Consider the following 23666-nt stretch of genomic DNA (forward strand, 5'->3'; position numbering starts at 1 on the left):
TAAACATAACTAATATAAGAAAAAAAAAATACATATATATATATATATATAATAAAATTTATTTATTTATTTATTTTTTTTACAAGGTAAGAAAACAAAGCAACACAACAAACTACAGAGAAAACATAGGGCAGTCCAAAGTTGCCAATTGCAACAAATGCACCGGAAGCTCTTGAATAACTTGATTCACAGGTAGAACAGACGTTGAAAGCTTAGTTGCTTCATGAGCCAAATGATTCCCTTCCCTTCTAACAAATGATAATTTCACATCCGGAAAGCATTGGAAGACAGATTTAATATCAAAAACAATGGATGAAATATTAGAGGGACAAGTTTGCCTATCATTAATTGCATTACATACAACACGGGAGTCACTTTCAAACCATAATCGGTGAAAGTTGAATCGTTGAGCCAACTCCATTGCAGCCCGCAACACCCAAGCCTCTACCATAAGCGGTGTTGCCGCGGGGAAAGTACTGCGTAAGAATCACCAACTTTAAAATGGACCCATCGTTGTCTCTAATAATGACTCCGCCTCTGGTAAAGCCTTTGGAATCCAAAAAAGAGGTGTTAACATTACATTTTACCATATTTGTTGGAGGAGGAATCAAAACATCATTTTCCAAAACCACCCCACCCATCGGAGCTACATCAGTAATCTCTGGATTATTAACATTAGCATCCATATACTCCCAATAATCAGTCACTGCCTTCTGAACCACATATTGCGGGCTTGAGCATTTTCCATAAAAAACCACTCGATTTCTTGCCTTCCAGATGCCCATGCATAGACAGCAAACAAGCTTCTCAACTCTAATCTAACAGGTCCACTTATAGTGCCATGCCCCAAAGAACTCCACCATGTCGCAAACGATGAAACGAACAAGGATACAAAATCAAATTGAAAATGGGACAACTTTCATACCTGAAGAGCGAAAGGACAACGGAACATGAGCATTTTACATCATTAAATTTGGTTGCGAATCTCATTGATGAGACTGAGTCATTCATGGAAAGTCTCTATCCTTGCTCAATATTTCTCGTCAGATGTTGTGGAGGCCATTTTGCAAATTCCTATTAGCTTGTGTGGGCGTGATGTTGTCCAATATTGGTCACCAACAACATTCGGAGATTTTTATGTTAAAACAGCATATCATATTGCTTTTAAGATGCTCTCATAGCTCTCGAGTCATGATAATGGTGTTTTGCAGTATAATATTGATGCTCATTGCTGGCATTCACTTTGGCAATGTAATATTCCTTCAAAAGTGAAACATTTTTTTGTGGTAATGTTGCCAACCAACAAGGTACTTAACAGGAGAGTTAGTTCCTTTAATCCGGTTTGCCCATGTTGTGGTGGAGAAAACGAAACGGTGAAAAAGAAAATTTAATTTAAAATTTTGCTTTAGGTCTCAAATTACATCAAACCAAGTGTCTTCTGATAATGACAAAAACAAAAAAAAAAAATGCTGTCTTATATTATGACGCCGATGGTATACAGAATCAACGGAGGTGAGTGACTTGAGAACATCCGAGTCTTGGGCAAGAGAAGGCTGTGTTTGGATCAAATGGTGGGGTCCAGCACATGTCACCTGTAACTAGATACTGTTATAAACTGCCACGTCAGGCCACAATGGTCAGTATAACAATTTGACTCCCAAGAACAAAAAAATTGGGAATTGTGAACTTTCACTTTTATGTAAGAAATACTTTTTATATATTCCCTTTTCCTTTGTGAGCCAAACAAAGGATAGACTTTCCTCCTAATCCAAACAAAGGAAATTATAGTCCATATCCGTGCTATTAGACGAGGGTGAGAAATAGGATGGCTACCTACTCTAATAAACAGTTGAAAATGATTTTTGGTGTGATTTTTTTTGTCCAAATAAATTCTAAGAAAATAATGTATCATTTCTTTTAGGTTATACTAAAAACGTTACAATGCATATATTCTACAACTTTAAATATTTTTTAGAAATTAAACTTATCTTTCAAGCCGATTATTAATGTGACATATTCAATATATATATATTTTTTTATAAAAAAAATTAAGTTCACAATTAAGATCACTTAAGTGGGGAAATGGCATTGGAGTGAACGACTTATTTTTACCGGCAAACAACTCCTTCAAATGTCACAAGCACACGGTATACACTATCCAATGCGTGTCTATATATTACACACATTCACCATTAATGCATACCTGTAACTCTTTGAATTTAATTCGTAATACAGAGAAGATAACAGAGAGAGAGAGAGAGAGAGAGAGAGTGACAGGAGTCTAGGAAGCAGACAGTTCTCATTACCCAAGCAAAAATAAGGATAAGAACGAAATTGGTTTAGAAATATTTACTACAGAAAGCAGTTAGTTAATTTTCTTGGTTCTATATAAACCACTGACTTGTTGGTTGATCACTTCCCATCTAAACACCATTTTATTATATAAAGTCTCTGCTTCGAGTTCTGTGGCCTTTCTTGGAGTGTTTCTTGATCTGGGTTTGCTCGATCAGCTTCGTTTTGTTCATTGAAGAAGAAGACTGAAGATCGAAATGGGTGGTACTCTGCATTTCGTCTTTGGAATTTTCGGTGGGTTTTCATTATAAAACAGTCTTGTCTATGTTTTCCTCTGTTTTCTCTCTCTACTTCAATGGTTCTTGAAGTTTTGTCTCTGTTTTTATTGAATTTCGATTCATAGTGCTTTCTGATTTTGTATTTCAATTCATCATTCTTCTGTTTTCGTTTATCTTTTACAGGAAATGCTACTGCTCTGTTCCTCTTCTTGGCACCAACGTAAGAACTCTCTCTCTCTCTCTCTATACATACACACACACACACACACACACATATATATATATATATATATATATACAAGCTCAAAACACGCATGTATCAGAGATTCTTAATTTCTGAAGTAGAGCTCGAATTGGGTTGTGTTCATTAAAGAATTTCACGAGTCTTGATTCTGACGCAGAGATTATGTAATCTCTCTCTCTCTCTCTCTCTCTCTCTATACATATGTATATATGTATATGCGTGTATCATACACATATATGCAAAATCAAAACCTGCACGTATAAGTGATTCTTAATTTCTGAAGTAGTGCTCGAATTGGGTTGTGTTCATTAAGAAATTTCATACGTCTTGATTCTGAAGCAGAAAGAATTCCTTCTCAGGCTTCTCTCTCTCTCTCTCTCTCTCTCACACACACACACACACACACACACACACACAAAGATACATATTTATCTTCTTCTTCAAAAAGGTTTTTGAAGAAGTGGATGTTAAATAGTAGTGCAGTGGCCAAAAAAATGTCATCTTTTAATTAATTCCGAATTCTATTTTCATTAAAACTGTGATCAAAACATTGAATCATGATTATTAGCTCTGTTTTAATAAATTTTCATCTGATTTTAGAATCACATTCAAGAGGATCATCTTGAAAAAATCCACAGAGCAATTCTCAGGAGTTCCATACGTCATGACCTTGCTCAACTGCTTGCTTTCTGCTTGGTAAGCTTCACTGCAATGCTTCGAAATCTTCATCTTATTGTTACAAGGGTATTACTGTCATATTAATTGTTGATGCTTACGTGGTTTCGCCCGTTGGAGGCCCAGCAGTGTGCTAAATGGCATGATTGCCCTTCGCAAAAAGAAGAAAAATAAAATTACCACTATATTTGGTACTATAAATTCATTTAATACTATGACCACTATAATATTTTAGACCTTTTAGTGGCCAAATTATCAGAATATTTTAAGTATCTTGCCCTTTTATTTGCAAGATCAATTTTTTTTTTTTTTTTTTTTTTTTTTTTTTTTTTTTTTCAATTTTGTAGCAGGTTGTCTTGTTTTTTATTTTTTTTATAATTTTTGTAAAGTTTTTTCAAATTTATGGACGAGAACTACTGTGTGTGTGGTAAATGGCCAGTGTTGGACTTAAATTGTTTAAAATTTCTATCAATTTTTTGTATGAAACTTTTTGTTTTTTCCTTTTAAATTTGAGTTGCAGAAAATCAATGTTTTACTGTGATTTACCATCATTCCATTCTTGCCCCTGTCACACTTGTGAAATTACTGATTTGCCCTTGATAATTGAAACAGGTATGGACTGCCTTTTGTGTCACCAAACAACATCCTAGTTTCAACCATCAATGGCACTGGGGCAGCCATTGAGTCCATCTATGTGTTGATTTTTCTGATATTTGCGCCGAGGAAGGAGAAGGGTAAGATCCTCGGGCTCCTCACCTTCGTGCTAGCCGTGTTCTCGGCAGTCGCCTTCGTGTCCCTGTTTGCCCTCCAAGGCAAGAACAGAAAGCTATTCTGTGGTCTTGCTGCCACCATCTTCTCCATTATAATGTATGCTTCCCCTCTATCCATCATGGTAAGTAGGCCCTCAGACACATTATTTTCTAACTTCTTGTGAATTGAGGTGTTGAATTTGGTTTGATACATTCCGCCTAAAAGCATTTGACCAATTGATTTGATGTTGCAAAGAGGTTTTTGGTATTAAAAAAGGTGGTATAGTCATATCAGATATGTGATGATGTTCCAAAAAATTGGCAGCTATGATAATTTTGGGCTGATTTCACTACTTTATTACTTTTTTTTCTTGTGTCCCTTATCAATTTGGTATCAACATTGCTAGCAGTAAAGAACTGTTTGGTTCTTTGCTTTTTAAAACCTTTTTAGAAACAGTAAAAACAGAAACACTTTGCAACTTGTGAGCTGTTATTTATCTCTGATATATAAGATGATTATAGATATAGATTAATCTTATACATATGATCATTTAAATGTGCAGAGGATGGTGATTAAAACCAAGAGTGTGGAGTTCATGCCGTTCTTCTTGTCACTGTTCGTGTTCTTATGCGGCACTTCCTGGTTCATCTTTGGTCTGCTCGGAAAGGACCCTTTTGTTGCTGTAAGTAGTAGCATTTGGTACTTCAATTAAGTTCAGTTTCACCTAGTCACAAAGTGTAACTCTGCATTTTAATTTACTTACAACATAGTCATAGAAGCAACCTTAGTGATCATATTAAGTTTCACTGTCAAAAAATGTTCAATTTCAATATGGGCAGTGACCTATTGATCAGTCTATGGTCTAACACACACAAACACACACACACACAATTGTCATAGAGGCAACCTAAGTGATCATATTCAGTTTCAGTGTCACAAAAGGTCCAATTTCAATATTGGGCAGTGACCATTTGGTCTTCAATTAACATTCCTATCCTCTAATTAGTCCAAGGTCTAATACACACACACACACACACACACACACACACACACAATTGTCATAGAGGCAACATTAGTGATCGGATTAAGTTTCAGTGTTACACAAGGTCCAATTTCAATTATGGGCAGTGACCATTTGGTCTTATTAAGTTTCAGTGTCACAAAAGGTCCAATTTCAATATTGGGCAGTGACCATTTGGTCTTCAATTAACATTCCTATCCTCTAATTAGTCTAAGGTCTAACACACACACACACACACACAATTGTCATAGAGGCAACCTTAGTGATCGGATTAAGTTTCAGTGTCACACAAGGTCCAATTTCAATTATGGGCAGTGACCATTTGGTTTCCAATAACCATCCCTGTCCTCTAATCAGTCTATGGTCTAATACACACACACACACACACACACACACAACCTTAGTGATCATATTAAGTTTCAGTGTCACAAAAGGTCCAATTTGAATATTGGGCAGTGACCATTTGGTCTAATACACACACAGTGACACACACACACACACAATGAGTGATGTAAGTGGATGGATACAAAATTTGATGAATGTTGATGATGGTGTGTGAATTTTTACAGGTGCCTAATGGTTTTGGAAGTGGGCTAGGGGTGGTACAGCTGATACTATACGCCATTTACAGGGACAACAAGGGTGAAGCTAAGAAAACCATCCCTACTGATGGATCTGTGGAGATGGAGAAGCAATTGGACACGGGTGGAACACGGGTCGGACACGTGTAGCCTACACGTGTGTGTGTGTGAGGTCATTAATGTAACCATATTGTGGTTGATAGATAGATGTTCATCTCTCTCACTTTGTTTTTGTTTTCTTGAGTAGTCGTTGTTTAAATTTGTCTCTCCTAATATGTTGTCACTTAGTAACCCACTGATGACAATGCCAAACTGGTTCGTGTTGCTATAGTAACAAACAAAAGTAGGATCGTCTCTGGATCAATTTGAGTTCATGTCTTTTGGATGGTTGTGATTCTGAGATGTCCCAAAAGTTTTGATTTATTTTCAATTCTTGTGATGCTCCATATAGGCTCTGTACAGTTTCACACACACACACACACATGTTATGCGTGTGGCTTGAGCTTTCTTAAGATAAGTAGCAAAATGGGGCTTTCTCAGTTTAAAAGGATTTGACAAGCACTGTGAATGTTTTATGGTTCACACAAACCCCAATTTGGGAAATTGGCTCATTAATAGATATGTTGAGAGCAGCAAATAAGCAATGACCTGTCAGATCAAAATGTAATGAAATTTTAGCAGATCAAAAGCCCACCAAAATGTAAATGAAAAGTAATAACAGAGAGATAATCTACTGGGCTGGACAGCCAGCTTGTATGAGGTTTAAGGAATGTGTGTGTGTAACTCCTGCTGGTTATGGATCTTGTTTATTTGCGTACCCAAGTCCAGACTGTCCAGGCCTATAAAAAGCTTGGGTCCCTCCTATGACTTTCCCACTTTGTTATCCACTAAAACAGAAATCAATGAAAAAAATAAAATAAAATTCCTTACCAATATACATATGTATAATAGAATTATTGGAGATTTGAGAAAAGAAATAATTTTATCATGGATTAGGATTTACATGTAACAATTGCTAGTTCTCTCTCTCACTCTCTGAAATATTTTACTTTATAAATTAGGATTCTCTTCCGGGGACTAGACGGTGCGATCCATAGAGTACGGTGGAGATCATGCAACTCACAGAATGTCAACTCCAGCCCATTTGAGGTATATCCACTTCCAAAGTCACACACGGGAATCTGAGTTCATTGTCACTAGGGTTGCAACTCGAGCGGGGTACAATATGAAATAATTTGAGTCCAGTTTGAAATTTTGTGGGTTTGAGCAATGTTTTTTTAATTTCGGTTTGGACCTGAACTATATATTTTGAGTCCGAATTCAATTCGGGTTAGGCTTGGGTTGATATGGATGAAGTCCGAAGCCCAACTTAAGCCTAAAAATATTATATATATATATATATTTATAATTATACTTAAGTCACAAAAGTGTAGTAACTAAGATTTTGGACTTGATGCTTAAGGTTTCAGGTGCAATATTAATTGATTTATTTTTTATATACAAATTCTTCGGCGTGGGCTTAGTGCGGGTTCGGCCTAGGTAAATTATGTATGGGTTAAGTTTAAGGCACGCTTGGGCGGAAGATTTTCTATATGCACCCAGCCCGAGATGAGTGCCAAGTCTGTCCGAGTTGTACTCCTAATTGTCACATTCAAGGGCGGATGGAAGGGTGGGCTTGAACCAACTCTAAATTTTTTATATTTTTTTTCTATATTAACTTTAATCCAACCCAAAAAAAAATTATTAATAAAATTAGCCCACCCAATTTAACCTAACTCAACTCAACTGCCATATTAACATAAAGGCTCAAGTCAAATAAATCCAGGTAGGCGGCCAGAATTTATGGGGCCTCAAAACTTATAGGGCCGATGATGGGTCAAAAAAAAAAAACAAAATATTTTTAGGGCAAATCATTTCAGCCTCCCCAATCGCCTCCATCTTTATTTTCGTTCTCGACTCTGAACTTGCCCTCTCTCTCTCTCTCTCTCTCCAACTGCAAACTACAAAATCTGCAAGAATCAGAAGTTCAAAACCCATATATTTCAGTTTGTCTATCTGTCTGCAAGAATCAAAAGTTCAAAACCCATATCGGCATATCATTTCAGATTGTTCAAAAAATCAAAACCCATATCTTTTAGTTTCCATCGCCCGCTGTTCCAGTTCGGGTTCGCCGTTCGCAAGCTTCAGCCGCTGGCCCGCTGTCTCTCAACTCTCAAGCTTGCCCCCCTCTCTCTCTCTGCAACTGCTAACTTGTATGTATGGGTTTTGTTTTAATTTTTTTCTTAAATCCACCAATCAAGGTTTTTAATTCTTGTTTTGCAAACTAAATCCTATTTGGTGAATTTTTTTATGATTTTTTGTATTTTTTTTTTTTTTTTAACAATATAAAGTAACAAAATTTGTATTGCATTTTGAGGTAATCACCGTAATCTACATTTTATTTCAGCAAAACAAATATATATATTTTTATTTCTATAACTTCTATTTCTGTTTTTTTTTTTTTTTTTTTTTTTGGTGGTTGTTGTCAAGAAAATTTGAATCTGGGCATGAAAAAAGAAAATAAAAAAAAATCTGAATTGGATTATAAATCTGCAGAGATTGAATCTGAAACAATTTTTATCAACATGCCAAGCTTTTTTAAAATGGAAATCTTTTCAGAACTAAAATAAAAAATCATAACAAGAACTTTGACAAGCAAAAGTACTTAATATAGGGTAAAGCTCTAAAGTTACTTCTTGAAAATTAAAATACTTACAAAAAGCATGCTTTTGAGTGAATTACATAGTGTTGGAAGGGGCTTGCCATGAACTACCTCACACTCTGTTTCCACTAGTAGATTCTCAAATAGGATTAGTAAATTGGCCAAAAGAAGAGATAGGGTACTGAGTGGTGAATTGTTCAGAAATAAATTGGTAATTTTTTTTTATTAATTACCCAATAAGGATTTTCTATGCCTTAATCTGTCAATTGTCTTGTTAGTTAACTAAAATTGAATTAAACAACAGTTGATTTTGGTTGATATATTTTGATTTAGCCCACCCCATTGAGAAATCCTGGATGTTTTGTTACACATATAAATACAATCTGGGTAATGCACGAAGGATATATTTAATCTTTCTGCCATATTTTTATTTTCAAATTTTGGTTTTTGATTCTCTTTTGTTATTAGAATGCAGAATATCATGATATTGATTTGTTAATTTTGAAGATTATTCCTAAACTGATACATTGTACTTTGTTATTGGATTAATTTAACATAAGAGCTAAGTATAATATGTGTTAATCACACCTATCTGTAATCACACCTCTTTCTACAAATAGGGGTCCAACATTTTAACTGAAAGCATAGTTGGGTTGGGTTGATACATGATACGGATAGTACTTAGATAGTGGTGTTTTAATTGTTATGAGTGAGATTGTGAAACCTCTTCCTCACAATTTGAGTGTTTTCTTCTTTTTAGGGTTAGTATCGGGCCTTAACATTTAGCAAGAACAAGGTTCACGAAACATGCCTCCTCTGTCATCAGGTAACAAACTCATACTTTTTCTAAAATTTTAATTGGCATTTTTAACTATTTGTTACGTTTATTTATTCATGTTTTACATACTGATTTTTTGTTTTTTTGTTTTTTCCTTGTTTTTGTTTCTACATACATATATATAATATTGTTATGCTGTGATGCTCCAACAATTTATTAATGGGAATTAAAGACTTGGAAGTTTAGTTTTCAATTTCAAAATATATGTTTTACAAGTTTATTAATGCTTTTAAATTTTTTCCTCATTTGTCCTAATAATATAGGTCTCTTTTCTGAAAGAACAAAGTTGATGGGAATGGGTGGAGTTGGCAAAAAAGAAAATAGGTATGTTTTTTTTGCCTAACTAATTGAATTATATTAATCCCCTTACCGTTGTAGCGGTGATGTTGGTTTTGAAATGACCAATTATGATAGGAAGTATCTTTTTCAGTTTATCTTAATCAAATGTATATCTATGCAAAAGGATTACGTGATTCTAGATGACGATTCTAGATGAGGATGTTCATGTCAATGTTATGAGGATGTTGATGTAAACATTGACTCTGGTGATGACGACTGATGATATTGATAATATGTTGATGCACTCAAATTAAGTTAAAGCACTTAGAATTAAAGGAAATTTAGAGTTGAAGACATACTATTGAGCATAGTGTTTAATTCTTTTAGTTACAAGAATCTTTGGTCACTTCATACACGATTTTTCAGTTCATGAAATTCTGAAACAATGGTGTGTAATATGATTCATTTACTTGAGCTCTCTTCTTTTTCATCTCTCTATACCCTAATTTTATCTGTGAAAAATAAAGAGAAGACTTTATGCAATTTTAATCAAACTTTATCAGTTTGAGCATCGACAGAGGTTTTGAAATGTTGAAATTGAAACAGCAAAGAAGAGAGAGTCCACCAATAAGAATTACCCAACTTAGGACAAGATAAGCTCTTTGAGCGTCTTGACTAATATTGGCATGGGAGACTTCTATAGATATGGACTTGTAGAGAGAGATATATATATTGAGGGCACAAAAGTGTACGACAACTGTGAACCAACGATAGGGTTGTGAGCTTTTGGCTTGTTTCATGCATTAGATCTTGGAAGTGTACAACAATGAAAGGCACAGCTATGATGCACTCAAAGTTAAAGACAGAGACAATAATTAATTTTATATATATAACTTTACTAATCTAATATGATACTACATATATCGTATATCTTAGACTACATATGTCTTATATCTTAGACTTAGATATATCTTGATTTAGCCCACCCCATTGAGAAATTCTGGAGCAGCCCTAGGTCACATTGTAATGGGATTAGGAAGTTTATTAATAGAAAAGACTACCCTTTTTCCCCTTTGGTTTTTTTAGTAACGACTTTCTCCTATTTTTCTTTAATATTCTCAAAAATACAAATCTTGAATTTATCCCGTATATCTCAGTATTATCGTAACCATCACTTCAGAATACTTGTTCCCTTAAAGTTCCTATTTCGTTAACCAAACATGCTCCCATACTCCACTTTAGAGAGAGAGCTCTGCGAATTTCTTGATTAAGAACCCCACTTACTTTAGAGAGAGAAATGCTCTGCGAATTTCTTCATCAAGAACCCCACTTGCTTTAGAGAGAGAAATACTCTGCGAATCAAGATATCGCCATGGATTCAGCACAATCAAGCACTGATAATGCCATCGTTTCATGTATGGAACAATGGCATACATGAAACGATGACGAGGCTTTTGGGGAACCTCCTTTTCCTTCTCAGTATAAAAAAGAAAAGGAGGCTACCCAAAACCCTCGTCATCGTCTCACCAAGGAAAAGCAGGCTTCCGAAAACCCTCGTCATCGACTCACTAGTGAGCTACTTTTCTTTGTCTGTGCCTTCATGGGTTTTTATTTATATTTGAACATGTTTAGTTGATTGGACTCTAGGGTTAGGAGTTGGGTATGAATTGAGAATAATGTTCGACCTGTAATTGTGTAGGGTTCCCCTTTTTTTTTCTTTAAAAGACATTGTTTATCAGATTAAAATGTTTTGTGTAATGCTTATACACCTGTTTATTTGTGTATTTTTCTGCTCAATCTATTAAAATGTTTTGTGTAATATACTGTATTTTGTAGGTCATTTGGTCTATGAATTTTCCTATACTTATGGTTACACTTATGGTTTCTGTAATTTGTTGAGCACTTTCTTTGCATATATGCAATTATACACTTAATCCAATCGCGAGGACGCCCGGGTGGAAGTCTTTCCTTCATGTCCCGCTACTCAGATTCCTGACTTATTAGGGATCCTTACTAATAATATCCATCTTTTGCCTTATTTGGCGAAGCCCAAAGCTGCTACTTTCTTTTAGTATGGTCTTCCAACCAAATCAGAAAATCTCTTTTTGTACAAGCCCTTGCAGGCTGTCATTGAACCTGCGCTGTAGGTTTTTTTACTGCAAGAGCCACAGTGATTGGATTAAGAAGAGTCAATATTTTAGGTGGTTCAAGGAGTCAATCTTTGAACTTGTGCGAGTAGAGTGATGTTTGGAATTTTTTCAAGTGGGAATGGATTTATTTTGCTTTCTTGTACAATCTCTACAAATTGTGCTTTTGAATGTCCCAGTTGCTTTGGAAGAATAGCAGAGTCAATCTGCATATCAACTAATATGAATTCGATTGCTTTAAGAAATTGATTATAGGAGAGGGCATTTGACAATCATGAAAGTCCACGTTTCCAGCATAAATTGATTGAATGACCTCGCTTCAACTACCAGGGTAGCATTTAATGGGCTTCATTCAAAGGAAGTTCAGTCCAGAGAGAGTAATCAGAATGTGGGTGTGCTGGAGAGAGAGAGAGAGGCTGACGGCTATCTTACGAATGACTGAAACTTCTAGTTTGGTTTGTTTGTTCTACAGGTTGACTTTAACAATTAGCGAAAATTTCCACTTTGGTCCTCCTAATTGTCTATGTTATTATTAACTTTCAGCGGACCACCCATAAAGACCCGGTTCTAATAACGACCCTTAATGGGTCCACCCAATCTATTAAAATAAATTGGCATCTTATAGTTGGCCCATTATTCATCTCTTGCTCATTATTTTTTCTTGGGAATTAGAAGCTCATGTACACTTAAGAATTAACCGATTCCCATAGACCACTCAGATTTATTTTATTTTATTTTATTTCGGTCTTTTGCTTCCTTTTTTGCCTTTTTCATGCATGATCGTTTTACATCTTTAGATTGCTGTAACTTGGCAATAAGGCCAATTTAGTCAATCTTTGAGGCACTCATTATTGTTGTTTGGTTTACCGTACCATAGCAGCTCTGCATACATCATGGTTTAAAACATTGGCTAGAAGGCCAGTTATACATTCCTTAGTTTAAATCATTGGCTAGAAGGCCAGTCTCGGTAAACATAGACAAAAATTATTCGACAGGCAACTAAATAACTCCATGTCGTGGTGTCCAAAGACCTAAAGTACACACATAAAGCGGGACAGCTAGGAGCTCAATATTGGAAGAGCACCCTTCTTTTGATTCGACTTGTGTCCTTGGATTAATGGGTTTAGGGCCTTTTCTTGCTCGTTAGTGCGAAGCGTCGGTAGCATAGAGTTCATGGAGCCATTGTTAGAACCTTTCTGACTTGAACAACAAGAAGCTCACCTCTACCCTGAGATTAGCTCTACCTTACCTTATTCCAGCCATCGCCACGACATTAGTGGCTTAGCTCTTCGCGCATCCCGCCGGCCTTTGTTGCCATTCCTGGACTAATACGAAGGCTGAATCTGGCAACCAAGCTATAGTTGCAAATATATTGTTTGAAATAAAAAGAATAGATATAGAATAGAAAAGAATGTCTTCCATAGTCCGGTAATACGTAAGCAAGTATGTGCAAGACCTCTTTTGTTATCTGCTAGTCTTCCAAGCTTCTTTTGGGGTAAACTTCTTTGGCGAGCTAAATACCTGCTCTTCCTGTTGGAAACTCCGGCTATGCGCATGGATTAGAACAAGAAAATCCAAAATATAAAGACTACCAGCTAAGCGGCATAGAATAGGCAAGAGGTCGACGACCCTTAAGTCTATCTACTAATCGCCCATTTGGATAGGCAACGGGCAACCTCAAACTTGAATATGTGAAGATGAGGACTTAAAAAAGCAGGCCTTGCAATCATACCTGATTGGGGAGTAGACGAGTTTAGGTTGGCAATGATGATTAATCCAATAAAAAATCTCAAACCAGTTAGACTGTTCTTGACGTAAATAAGTAAAGCCACTATCATATTATACTGTTTGACACCAGCTCAGTCAAGGTTAGAATAGTGTCAGAAGGATTTGAATGATCTTTAGATAAGTGGCATAGTACATTAGGGAGGAATACGGGTAATGAAAGACTTCAACTTGGAAGTCGAAATATTTTCCATGGAGCCCAAGTAGTTTACACTATGACCACTCCAATTAAAAAATAGTCATAGTTTGGAAACTAGAATGGTTTAATATTTTTTGTATTCCTTTTCACGTTTTCTTAAATCATATTCTAATTGTTAATTACTTATCAAATTTTTTTTCTTTCTAATTGTTAATTATTTGCTTAAAAATTTCAATTTAGATACATATATATATATACACACACACACATATAAACTATATGTTGATTTTACTACTAATTGATTCATTTTATTATTATTATTGTTTTGGGTATAAGCCAAAAACACTCAGCTTGACACCTTGATATATTCGTTACATAGAATGAAAAATATATGAGATATCATTAAATTTCAAATTAAAGAGTATTTTGAAATTTTGATGATATAGTAATTATTAATTATGCGCATGTCATTCACTTTCGAAAAAAAAAAAAAAAAAAATATGCACATATTATTTACATAGGTTCATTCATTTCCTTGTATTAGTAATACACAAAATTATTGGAAAGATGTTCGGATGCCAATGGCGCAAAATTATTGGGATGATAAGTAATACTTAAATTATTAAACTTCCTCTTGTTACCCACAGAAGATATATGAACTCTGTCAAAACTATGTTGTTACTGTTGTTATTTTGTGTGTGTGTGTGTGTTTGTGTATGCTTTTTTCATTTTCAATAGCTAATGAAAATGTTAAAAACAATGAATCGACAAGTGTCACGCATGAAATCGATAACCTCACACGATCCAGAAGAAATCTGTGTTTCTCAATATACATTTCCGGTTTATAGTCATATAGTTTTAACCTTCCAATGACCAGCCTCTGTGTTCAAGAATAAAGTCTCTAAGACCTAAAATGCATCAAGAACAAAGTAAATAATAAAAAATAGGATCCAAGTTATAAAATGGCTAACAAGAATTAGGACTCATTTTTAGTAATTTTTTCTTGTCTTCAAATTGGATGAAGAAATAAACATGTTTATCATTACAAAATTCAGTGGACTTTATTAACTTCTTCATTACATTGCATAATGAGACAATGAGTTAGCATTAAAGCAATTTTGAAAAAATTCAAGTCTAATTCAATTCGAAATATTAAGCGAAGTCAATATTAACTTAACACATTATATATATATATATATATATATATATATATATATATATATATTTGTTTTTGATAAGTTGAATTATATATTTTTTATCAAGACAAGTGTCAAATGGTCAAAGTTATGAATATTAATCTCATATTGGATTTATATGTAATTTTTTTCAATAGGATAGGATTTCACATATGAAAAATACACACACTTATAAATCATGTGTCACACATATAGTTTTACTATTATTTTATTTATTATTTGCGAAAAGAATTTTAAATTTTTACACATTTTTAACCTTTTACCTTTTGAAATTAGGTTAAGAGTTTATTAATACACTGTTGATTTCTTAGTAGTTTTCTAAAAAATGGTTGGCTACAACCTACAACAGTTGGGGATCATGGTTAATGTCCTGATGATTGCAATCTTCCATTTGTGCTATATTGAGTTTCAATGCTAAGTTGTATTAAGGAATGTTTCTGGGTGTATGTTTCATCTTCTCTTGGATACTTTGGTGAAAATGTGTTAATACCACTTTTGAAGGGGCTAAAAGATGTTACCTTGGTTGTAACAACCCTCCTTATCAAAAAAAAAAAAAAAAATCACCCCATTTCTTTTTCAGCTAGCAGAATTTTCTCTTAAAAAAATTTCATCTGAGTGTATTTCAAAAGAAATAAACAAATGTTCATGGTTCAATCACCACTACTCCACATGTCATTATCATTGCTGATGGGTTGATTGCCACATGCCGACTTCATAGCGGATGGTGGATCTAAACCTCTAGAAGAAGGTGATTGTAGAAGGATGCCGCGTCACACTTTGCTGCCTAGAGTTGTTGAAGCTCCTAGTTCAAGTCACGCAGAATGTAATGAGAAAACAACTGAATTACAGCAGCAAACCGTTAATGATCCGTAGTTGTGGCTAGTGAAGTGCAATGTATTATGACTATATGATTTCATAATATATAGTGCCTACTTGATGTAATTGTTATGTATTTATTAAGTTGTTCTTTTGTGCTAGATTGGTCACGAGAGGCTGGTAGCAATTTCTCTAATGAGAAAGTATAGTAACCCAAGATCAGAATTGCATATCAGGTCTGCCATAGCAATTGATAATCTGAAAAACTATATATATATTGAAGCCGACAAAGAAGTCCACCTTAAAGAGGTATGCAAAATCGAGGCATCATACATTTGTGTTACTCAGTTAAGTGAAGAACTGTGCGATAATCAATGTATGCATATGTGTTGGTATGTTGACCTTTTTTTTTTTCTATATTTGATTCTTCTTCAGGCTTGCAGGGGCATGCAAGACCTATATTCTAATAGAATAGTGATGGTTCCGATTAAAGAGATTACATCTTTTGAATTCTGAATTCATTTTGACAAAATTCCTTTTAGAGTGGCATTTCAATCCAAGGAGTTTTTGCCTTGGAAAGCTCCCCCAAACACAACCCAAATCAATCCAGTGGGAAGTGTAGTTCATTCGAAGAAGCCAACCCACAGTTCTCTCTGATTGGCTTCTTCAATTTCAGGTAATGAATCTTAATGTCAATCTGTTTGGGATCCAATTTCAATCTGATTTGATTGTTTGATGTTTTGTATGTTTTAAATTTGGATAATTTTGTTTTGGGTTGAATTTAAAGCACAAATTGCAATTTCTCTAATGAGAAAGTATATTAACACAATATCAAAATCGGTACCAGGTCTGCCATAGCCATTTGATAATATGAAAAACTATATATATATTGAAGCCGACAAAGAAGTCCATGTCAAAGAAGTATGCAAAATCGAGGCATCATACATTTGTGTTACTCAATTAAGTGAGGAACTTTGCGATAATCAATGTATGCATATGTGTTGGTATGTTGACCTTTTTTTTATATATTTGATTCTGCTTCAGGCTTGCAGGGGCATGCAAGACCTATATTCTAATAGAATAGTGATGGGTCGATTAAAGAGATTACGTCTTTTGAATTCTGAATTCATTTTGACAAAATTCCTTTTAGAATGGCATTTCAATCCAAGGAGTTTTTGCCTTGGAAAGCTCCCAGCCCAAATCAATCCAGTGGGAAGTGTAGTTCATTCGAAGAAACCAACCCACAGTTCTCCCTGATTGGCTTCTTCAATTTCAGGTAATGAATCTTAATTTCGATCTGTTTGGGATCCAATTTTAATCTGATTTGATTGTTTGATGTTTTGTACATTTTAAATTTGGATAATTTTGTTCTGGGTTTTGTGCTTTAAATTCCATTTATTGATGAATCGTGCTGATTGGGTATGCAATTTATAGGTAAAATTGTTTTCTTTTTTCCTTCTTCTCGAAGTTAAAATTAAATATAAATAATTAAAAATAGAGTTATGCTGTGTTTTGATTTTGGTAAAAGCTCAGAAACTTGATTAACTTTTTTAGTTTTTCAATTTGTTGTAGCTACTTTGTTTTTAATTTTTATGTTTATTCAGGAAGTCACTTTATCTTTCTTGTGTGTATGCAATTTATGGGTAAAAATGTCTTCTTCTTTTTTTGTGTTGGGGTTGAACTGATGCTTTTGCAAATTAGAGTAGTTGGTTTTTTATTTTGGTGAAAGTTCAGAATTTTCAGTTTAGTTAATAATGAAACTTTTTTAGTTTTTATATTTGTTACAATTATTTCATTTTTTTTTAATTCCTAATTTTTATGTCAGTCACATTATCTTTGATTTTAGTTTCTTCTTCTTCATTTATTAATCTCCTTTTGCTGATGAATCCTGCCGATTAGGTATACAATTAATGGGTAAAAATGTGTTCTTTTTGAGGTTTTCTTTTTTCTTTTTTCTTTTTCTCTTTTGTAATTCTTTCTATTTGATTTCTTATTGTGCTTGTTCTATCAGTTAGATCTTTCATTTTTTTTTCTGTCAGTGAATAATTTGTCCAATTCATAGATCGAATTTGACTAAACGATTCATGAATTTTCTGATAGTTAATTGTAGAATCTTTTTCTTTTTTAGTTTTTCACTGCGAGAAAAGAGTTGTGTTGTGTTTTTGTTTTAGTAAAACTTTTTTAGTTTTTCTATTTTTTACAATTACTTTCTTTTGTTTTTTTGTAACGACCTACTCCACCACATGGTATGATATTGTCCGCTTTGGGCCTGAGCCCTCACGGTTTTGCTCTTGGACTTCACCCCAAAAGGCCTCATACCAATTGGAGGTGACACACTTACATATAAGTACTTCACCTTTCCTCTACCCAGGCGATGTGGGACTGTGCACCCGTAGCTCGCCAGTGTGGTAGCCTGACAGTGTCTCTCGCACCCGCCCACGGCACACCCGCCCACAGGGTCATCACAATCCACCCCCCTTGGAGGCCCGACGTCCCCGTCGGCACACTTCCGGCTGGGTCAGGCTCTGATACCATTTGTAACGACCCACTCCACCACATGGTATGATATTGTCCGCTTTGGGCCTGAGCCCGCACGGTGTTGCTCTTGGGCTTCACCCCAAAAGGCCTCATACCAATTGGAGGTGACACACTTACATATAAGTACTTCACCTTTCCTCTACCCAGGCGATGTGGGACTGTGCACCCGTAACTCGCCAGTGTGGTAGCCTGACAGTGTCTCTCGCACCCGCCCACGGCACACCCGCCCACAGGGTCATCACAATCCACCCCCCTTGGAGGCCCGACGTCCCCGTCGGCACACTTCCGGCTGGGTCAGGCTCTGATACCAATTGTAACGACCCACTCCACCACATGGTATGATATTGTCCGCTTTGGGCCTGAGCCCGCACGGTTTTGCTCTTGGGCTTCACCCCAAAAGGCCTCATACCAATTGGAGATGACACACTTACATATAAGTACTTCACCTTTCCTCTACCCAGGCGATGTGGGACTGTGCACCCGTAGCTCGCCAGTGTGGTAGCCTGACAGTGTCTCTCGCACCCGCCCACGGCACACCCGCCCACAGGGTCATCACAATCCACCCCCCTTGGAGGCCCGACGTCCCCGTCGGCACACTTCCGGCTGGGCCTCCAAGGGGGGTGGATTGTGATGACCCTGTGGGCGGGTGTGCCGTGGGCGGGTGCGAGAGACACTGTCAGGCTACCACACTGGCGAGCTACGGGTGCACAGTCCCACATCGCCTGGGTAGAGGAAAGGTGAAGTACTTATATGTAAGTGTGTCACCTCCAATTGGTATGAGGCCTTTTGGGGTGAAACCCAAGAGCAAAACCGTGAGGGCTCAGGCCCAAAGCGAACAATATCATACCATGTGGTGGAGTAGGTCGTTACATTTTTATTCAGAATTTTGATGTCTGTCACATTATCTTTCTTTTTGTGTGTTTGATTTGATTTCTATTTCATAAATTTTTTATTGATCTCCTTTTTGCATCTCTCTCCTTAATTTCCAGGATAATGAAGACGTGCCACAGCAGGTTTAATTTCCAGGATCTCCCTTTTGCATCTCTCCCCTTTCATAAATGAGATTTTGCTTCGATTGCCTCACAGTCTGCAAGCTCAAGTGTGTATGGAAAACATGAAACAGTTTTATATCTCATCCTATTTTCTGCAGCAATTACCTTTCTCAAAATAAGAATTATCTTCCCCCATTGTTGGGACTCTTTCGGATTACTCTTGCTCATATTGATCGTCGGCCAACACTTGAAGTTTCATTCCTACAAAATTGTAAGGAAAGGAAATTTACAAGTTTGGATTTGTTTGAAAACTATTTGCTTACTTATGTTTCTCCTGAAGGCCTAATACTATGTGCCGTTTAGAAAACTTCAAAGTTTTCAAATACTGCGTTTGTAATCCAGTCACAAATCAGTGGTTTGCTCTTCCTGAACCAAGACATGCTCCATCCTCTGAGGCTCTCTCTTGTGAGGAATGTAGCAGCAAAGATGGTGATGGTGTAGTGCATTTCAAACTAACTCTTAGCTATCATGAAAAGGAGAGCGGGAGCCACATATGACAGATTACATATAGAAGCTTTCTCTTCTCGTACAGGCGAATGGAGTGAATCATGTCTCACTTCTCCATCTGAATTTTCAGATGACGACGAGTCCTACCTTTGTCAAGCAGTAGGTGGGATCTTGTACTGGAAAGTTAGTGGTGGTCATTTGGTTGCTTATGATCCCAACACGGGGGAAAATCGTCTCTGGCTGATAGAGTTGCCTCGTCCCTGTTGGAAAAAGAGAAATGGATTCTATATAGAATATATCTTGGGACACTAGTCGGCAGCAGATGGTTGTCTTCTTCGGTTTGCCATAATTGAAAAACTGATGATCAAAGCGTGGGAGATCAAAAAGAAGCTTTCTAGTTATAGTTTATCACGCATCATACCAAGTACTGAATGGGTGTTGAAGGAAGAAGTGAGTCGCAAGAAGTTGGGCATCGGTAATTCTCCTCCTTGCATTCGCTTGATAGAATTTCATCCTTGCAATGCAAAACTTGTGTATCTTCAGAGGGTAAGCATGGCGTTTAGCTATGATTTTGAGACGAGAAGATTGGAACCAATTCAGTATCATGGAACTGGAACTGTCTTGGCAAACTGTAACCTTATACAATATTATATATTCAGATTTCAATGTATATTACCATACTTTATAAGCTTCTTTTTTTTTTCTTTTTTTTTTTTTTTTTTGGGTATTGATGGTAAAAATGCATAGAATGCTTGGGTTTCATCTGGGAGAGTTATGGCTGACATGAAGTAGGAAGAAGATGAGTAATGCTAATATCTGTATGTCGTATACACATTCATAAAATAAATGATGGAAGGAAGCAGCGGGAGGGGTGGGATAAAACTAATTCAAAAGGGTAAAATGGTAATGTACAATGAATATTTTTGTTAAAATAATAAGTAAATTAGGCGAAGTAGGGTCCGTTTTAAAATAATAAAAAAATTAACGTAAAAAACATGTTTAGTAATGTTTTTGTTTTCTCTTAGGGTGTGTTTGGTTAGATGAAAGTAGTAGGAATGAAAAATAAAAGGAAAATTTTTAAGAGTTACGTGGGAAGGAAAGTGAAAATTTTGAAGAAAGTTTTGTGACTCTATATTTTAACATTCTATCATACCTTTTATTAATTGGTGATTTGTATATGTGATTAACTTTTTAAAAATTTCTAATATATTTGCATATGACAATAACTTTGTGTTACTATGTATTTTTGAAGTAAGCCTCTAAAATTAACTGTTAAAACTTTTCTCACATATAAATAATTTAAAAATTAATATAAATAATTACATTAAAATTCTTAATAATTTAATATTTTATCATTATTTATTTATTTTGGTTTTAAAATTGAATATAAATAATTAGGAAAGGGGAGTAACACAAATTTATTTTATTTTTATTATTTAAAATTACAAGGGTAATTTTGGTAAGTACAATCATTTTATTTTCTATTTCATGCTTTCCAAACTAATAAAATAATATTTTCTCACACATTTCTTGTATAATTTTATTCCTAACCAAATGTGTGCTAGAAACTTGATTTTTTTTTTTTCTTTTACTTCACTTTCTTTCCCTTTCACTTTCCATCATAGATTTTCGTTTAACCAAACGGACCTTAAGCTTTGTTTGGTTAAATGGAATCAACTAAAAAAGAAAGAAAAGAGAAAATAAAATAAAAAAAAGGAAAGAAAAAATTTAAAAGTTCTTTTAAAATTTGGATAAATGGAAAAAGTTTTTTTAGAGTTTGGATAAATGGAAAAAGAATGGTACCAAAACTTTTCTCACACAAAACACGAAAAAGAATCGCAAGCATAAATTTCTCGTAAAAGTTGCTTCTTTTTATTTCACGTTCCTATTTTATCCAACTTGCCTTTTAGAAGTCCACTAAAATATAAATCTTCAGAAAACTTGACTTTTTGAAACTCAATAGAAAAAAAATAATTAAAAAAGAAAGAAATTGGTTTTTTTCTCTGGTTGAAAGTCCATTAATCCATGACCCCAAATTTTTATTTTATTTTTTCACTCCAGTTAGTTCTACTTCTAAGTAAGAAGTTTTAATTTAAACAATATAAATGAATATTAATAATTCATCATTTTATTAAAACTTTGCTAAAAATAGACATTTTCAAACACAACATCATTTATTTTTTTAAGTATTTGAAAAATAATTTTGGTATGCACAATCACTTTCTTTTCATTTTAATGCTATCCAAACTAACAAACTAATATTTTTGTATAATTTTTCTTAATAAATTTTCAAGCTAACTAAATGCTTGTTAAATAATAATTTTTCTTTTCATTCACTTCAGTTTTATTTTATTTTTTATTTTTTTATTTTTTTATTTATTTATATTTAACCAAACGAAACATTTTTCATTTTTGTAAAAGAAAGAGAAAACATAAAAATATATATATATATTTCTTGTGCTTTTTTTAATGTAGTGGTGGAAACGTTTTTTCTACTATTTGCCTCGTTTTTTGGGCACCTACCGACTGCCAACATTACTCTTTACTCTTCCATTAATATTCACTCTCTTTACTTTTTCATTAGTGTTTTCTTCACCGTCCGCTCTTCATTCACGGATCACAAGGGTTCATCTTCTTCAAGGACAACCGACAAGTGGCCGGAATCTAAAAAAATAGGGTAAAGTACACTGACACCCCCTGAGGTTTGACATAAGGACAGGTAGATGCAAGTTGCTCTGTTTTTGGACAATCACACCCCTCAAATTTGATAAAATGGACAAAGACACCCCAGCAATGATGAATTGACTTTATTACCCTTTGATATAAAATTAACAAATACAATTGACTTAAATAGAATAAGTTCAAATGGGTTATCGGGTACAACCCATCGGATAAACCCAAATTTTCTCTATCCTTACCCTCTTTTTCTCTTTCCCTTCTCAGACCCTAAAGCTTCTCCTCCATCTCTCTCTGTGTGGTGTTATATATATATATATATATATATATATATATAACCACCACAAATCAACCCCACTGCATATACCGCCGCCGCATCATCATCATCCCTCAACCACCACATCATCATCGGCATCATCAATTCATCACGGTGATGAACAAGGTAGATAGAACTGTCGGAAATGGACCGGCGTTGGAGGGGTTGATTGTGAGAAATTCGTGCTGCCGCCAGAGGAGCATAAGAAAGATAATCCCACTATCTACGCAAACCCCCTCCAAAACCCTCTATTTAAACCCTCGTCGGCCTTCCGACCCCTCCAATGCCGTCGGTGATGAAGTTAAGTCCGAGGAGAAGATTGAGGCGGCGATGACGAAGGCAAGAGAGAATTCCGGCGAGAAAATTGGGGTTTTGATTTGAGATGTAGAGCGTATCGTTTAGGGTTTCAATTGGAGATGAAAATGGGTCAACAATTTCACTGCGTTCTACTGTGTTGGAGACGAAGATGGAGATTCAATCCGATTGGAGAAGAGATTGATTTTGATTACATAGATTCGTGTTGTATTTTATGTTGTGGATTTGCTGGTAGAAAGATAGAGACAGTAGTGGTGGGGGTTGGGTGGGTGGGTCTCATCGAGGTGTCATGATGGTGGGTTATGGCGAGGTGTCGGTGGTGGTGCAATGGGCGGCGGGAGATGGTGGGGGTTGTTTGGGTGGTCTGATTGATGAATGGATTCAGTAATTTTAATGTTGTAAGTCTTAGATTGATTGGGTCGGATTGAGGTGCATCTTTATCTTCTCTGTTTCCTCCGGCGAGCCACTTCCACCATCTTCTCCGGCATAATGGACCACAAATGATGTCGGCAAATACAAAAACTAGTGCACCGCTGATGAGAGGTTAGAGAAACAAAGGGGTCACCGTCTGCATTGGATT

The 23666-nt window shown here is 35.4% G+C and overlaps 1 protein-coding gene and 1 long non-coding RNA gene across 5 annotated transcripts; both read left to right on the forward strand.

Moving 5' to 3' along the window:
• Positions 1–2281: 2281 nt before the first annotated feature.
• LOC132274412 (bidirectional sugar transporter SWEET1-like) lies at positions 2282–6238 on the forward strand. Its single transcript, XM_059775689.1, has 6 exons — positions 2282–2586; positions 2754–2790; positions 3415–3510; positions 4102–4381; positions 4802–4921; positions 5830–6238. Exons 1-6 carry the CDS (start codon positions 2550–2552, stop codon positions 5989–5991), a joined length of 732 nt encoding a protein of 243 aa, XP_059631672.1. The 5' UTR covers positions 2282–2549; the 3' UTR covers positions 5992–6238.
• Positions 6239–7572: 1334 nt separating this feature from the next.
• LOC132274413 (uncharacterized) lies at positions 7573–20486 on the forward strand. 4 transcript variants are annotated; one of them, XR_009470416.1, is made up of 7 exons: positions 7575–8093; positions 9303–9368; positions 9644–9704; positions 15905–16051; positions 16178–16418; positions 16590–17018; positions 19270–20486. It is a non-coding gene; the product is annotated as an uncharacterized LOC132274413 (long non-coding RNA). The 4 variants fall into 4 exon arrangements; XR_009470415.1 differs by having other exon boundaries at positions 7578–8093; positions 16787–17018; XR_009470414.1 differs by having other exon boundaries at positions 7573–8097; positions 16178–17018.
• Positions 20487–23666: the final 3180 nt, after the last annotated feature.

The sequence above is a fragment of the Cornus florida genome, unplaced genomic scaffold (genome assembly GCF_030987335.1).
Source record: "Cornus florida cultivar Cherokee Brave unplaced genomic scaffold, ASM3098733v1 CherokeeBrave_3.0.0_Hap2_Chr09, whole genome shotgun sequence".
NCBI classification, from domain to species: domain Eukaryota; kingdom Viridiplantae; phylum Streptophyta; class Magnoliopsida; order Cornales; family Cornaceae; genus Cornus; species Cornus florida.

Bases quoted from the DNA above. Each gene is read 5' to 3' on its own strand.
- LOC132274412 (XM_059775689.1), top strand. From the start codon at position 2,550: ATGGGTGGTACTCTGCATTTCGTCTTTGGAATTTTCG. The intron at 2,791-3,414 runs GTAAGAACTCTC...ATCTGATTTTAG, and splicing joins TTCCTCTTCTTGGCACCAAC to AATCACATTCAAGAGGATCA. The intron at 3,511-4,101 runs GTAAGCTTCACT...TAATTGAAACAG, and splicing joins AACTGCTTGCTTTCTGCTTG to GTATGGACTGCCTTTTGTGT.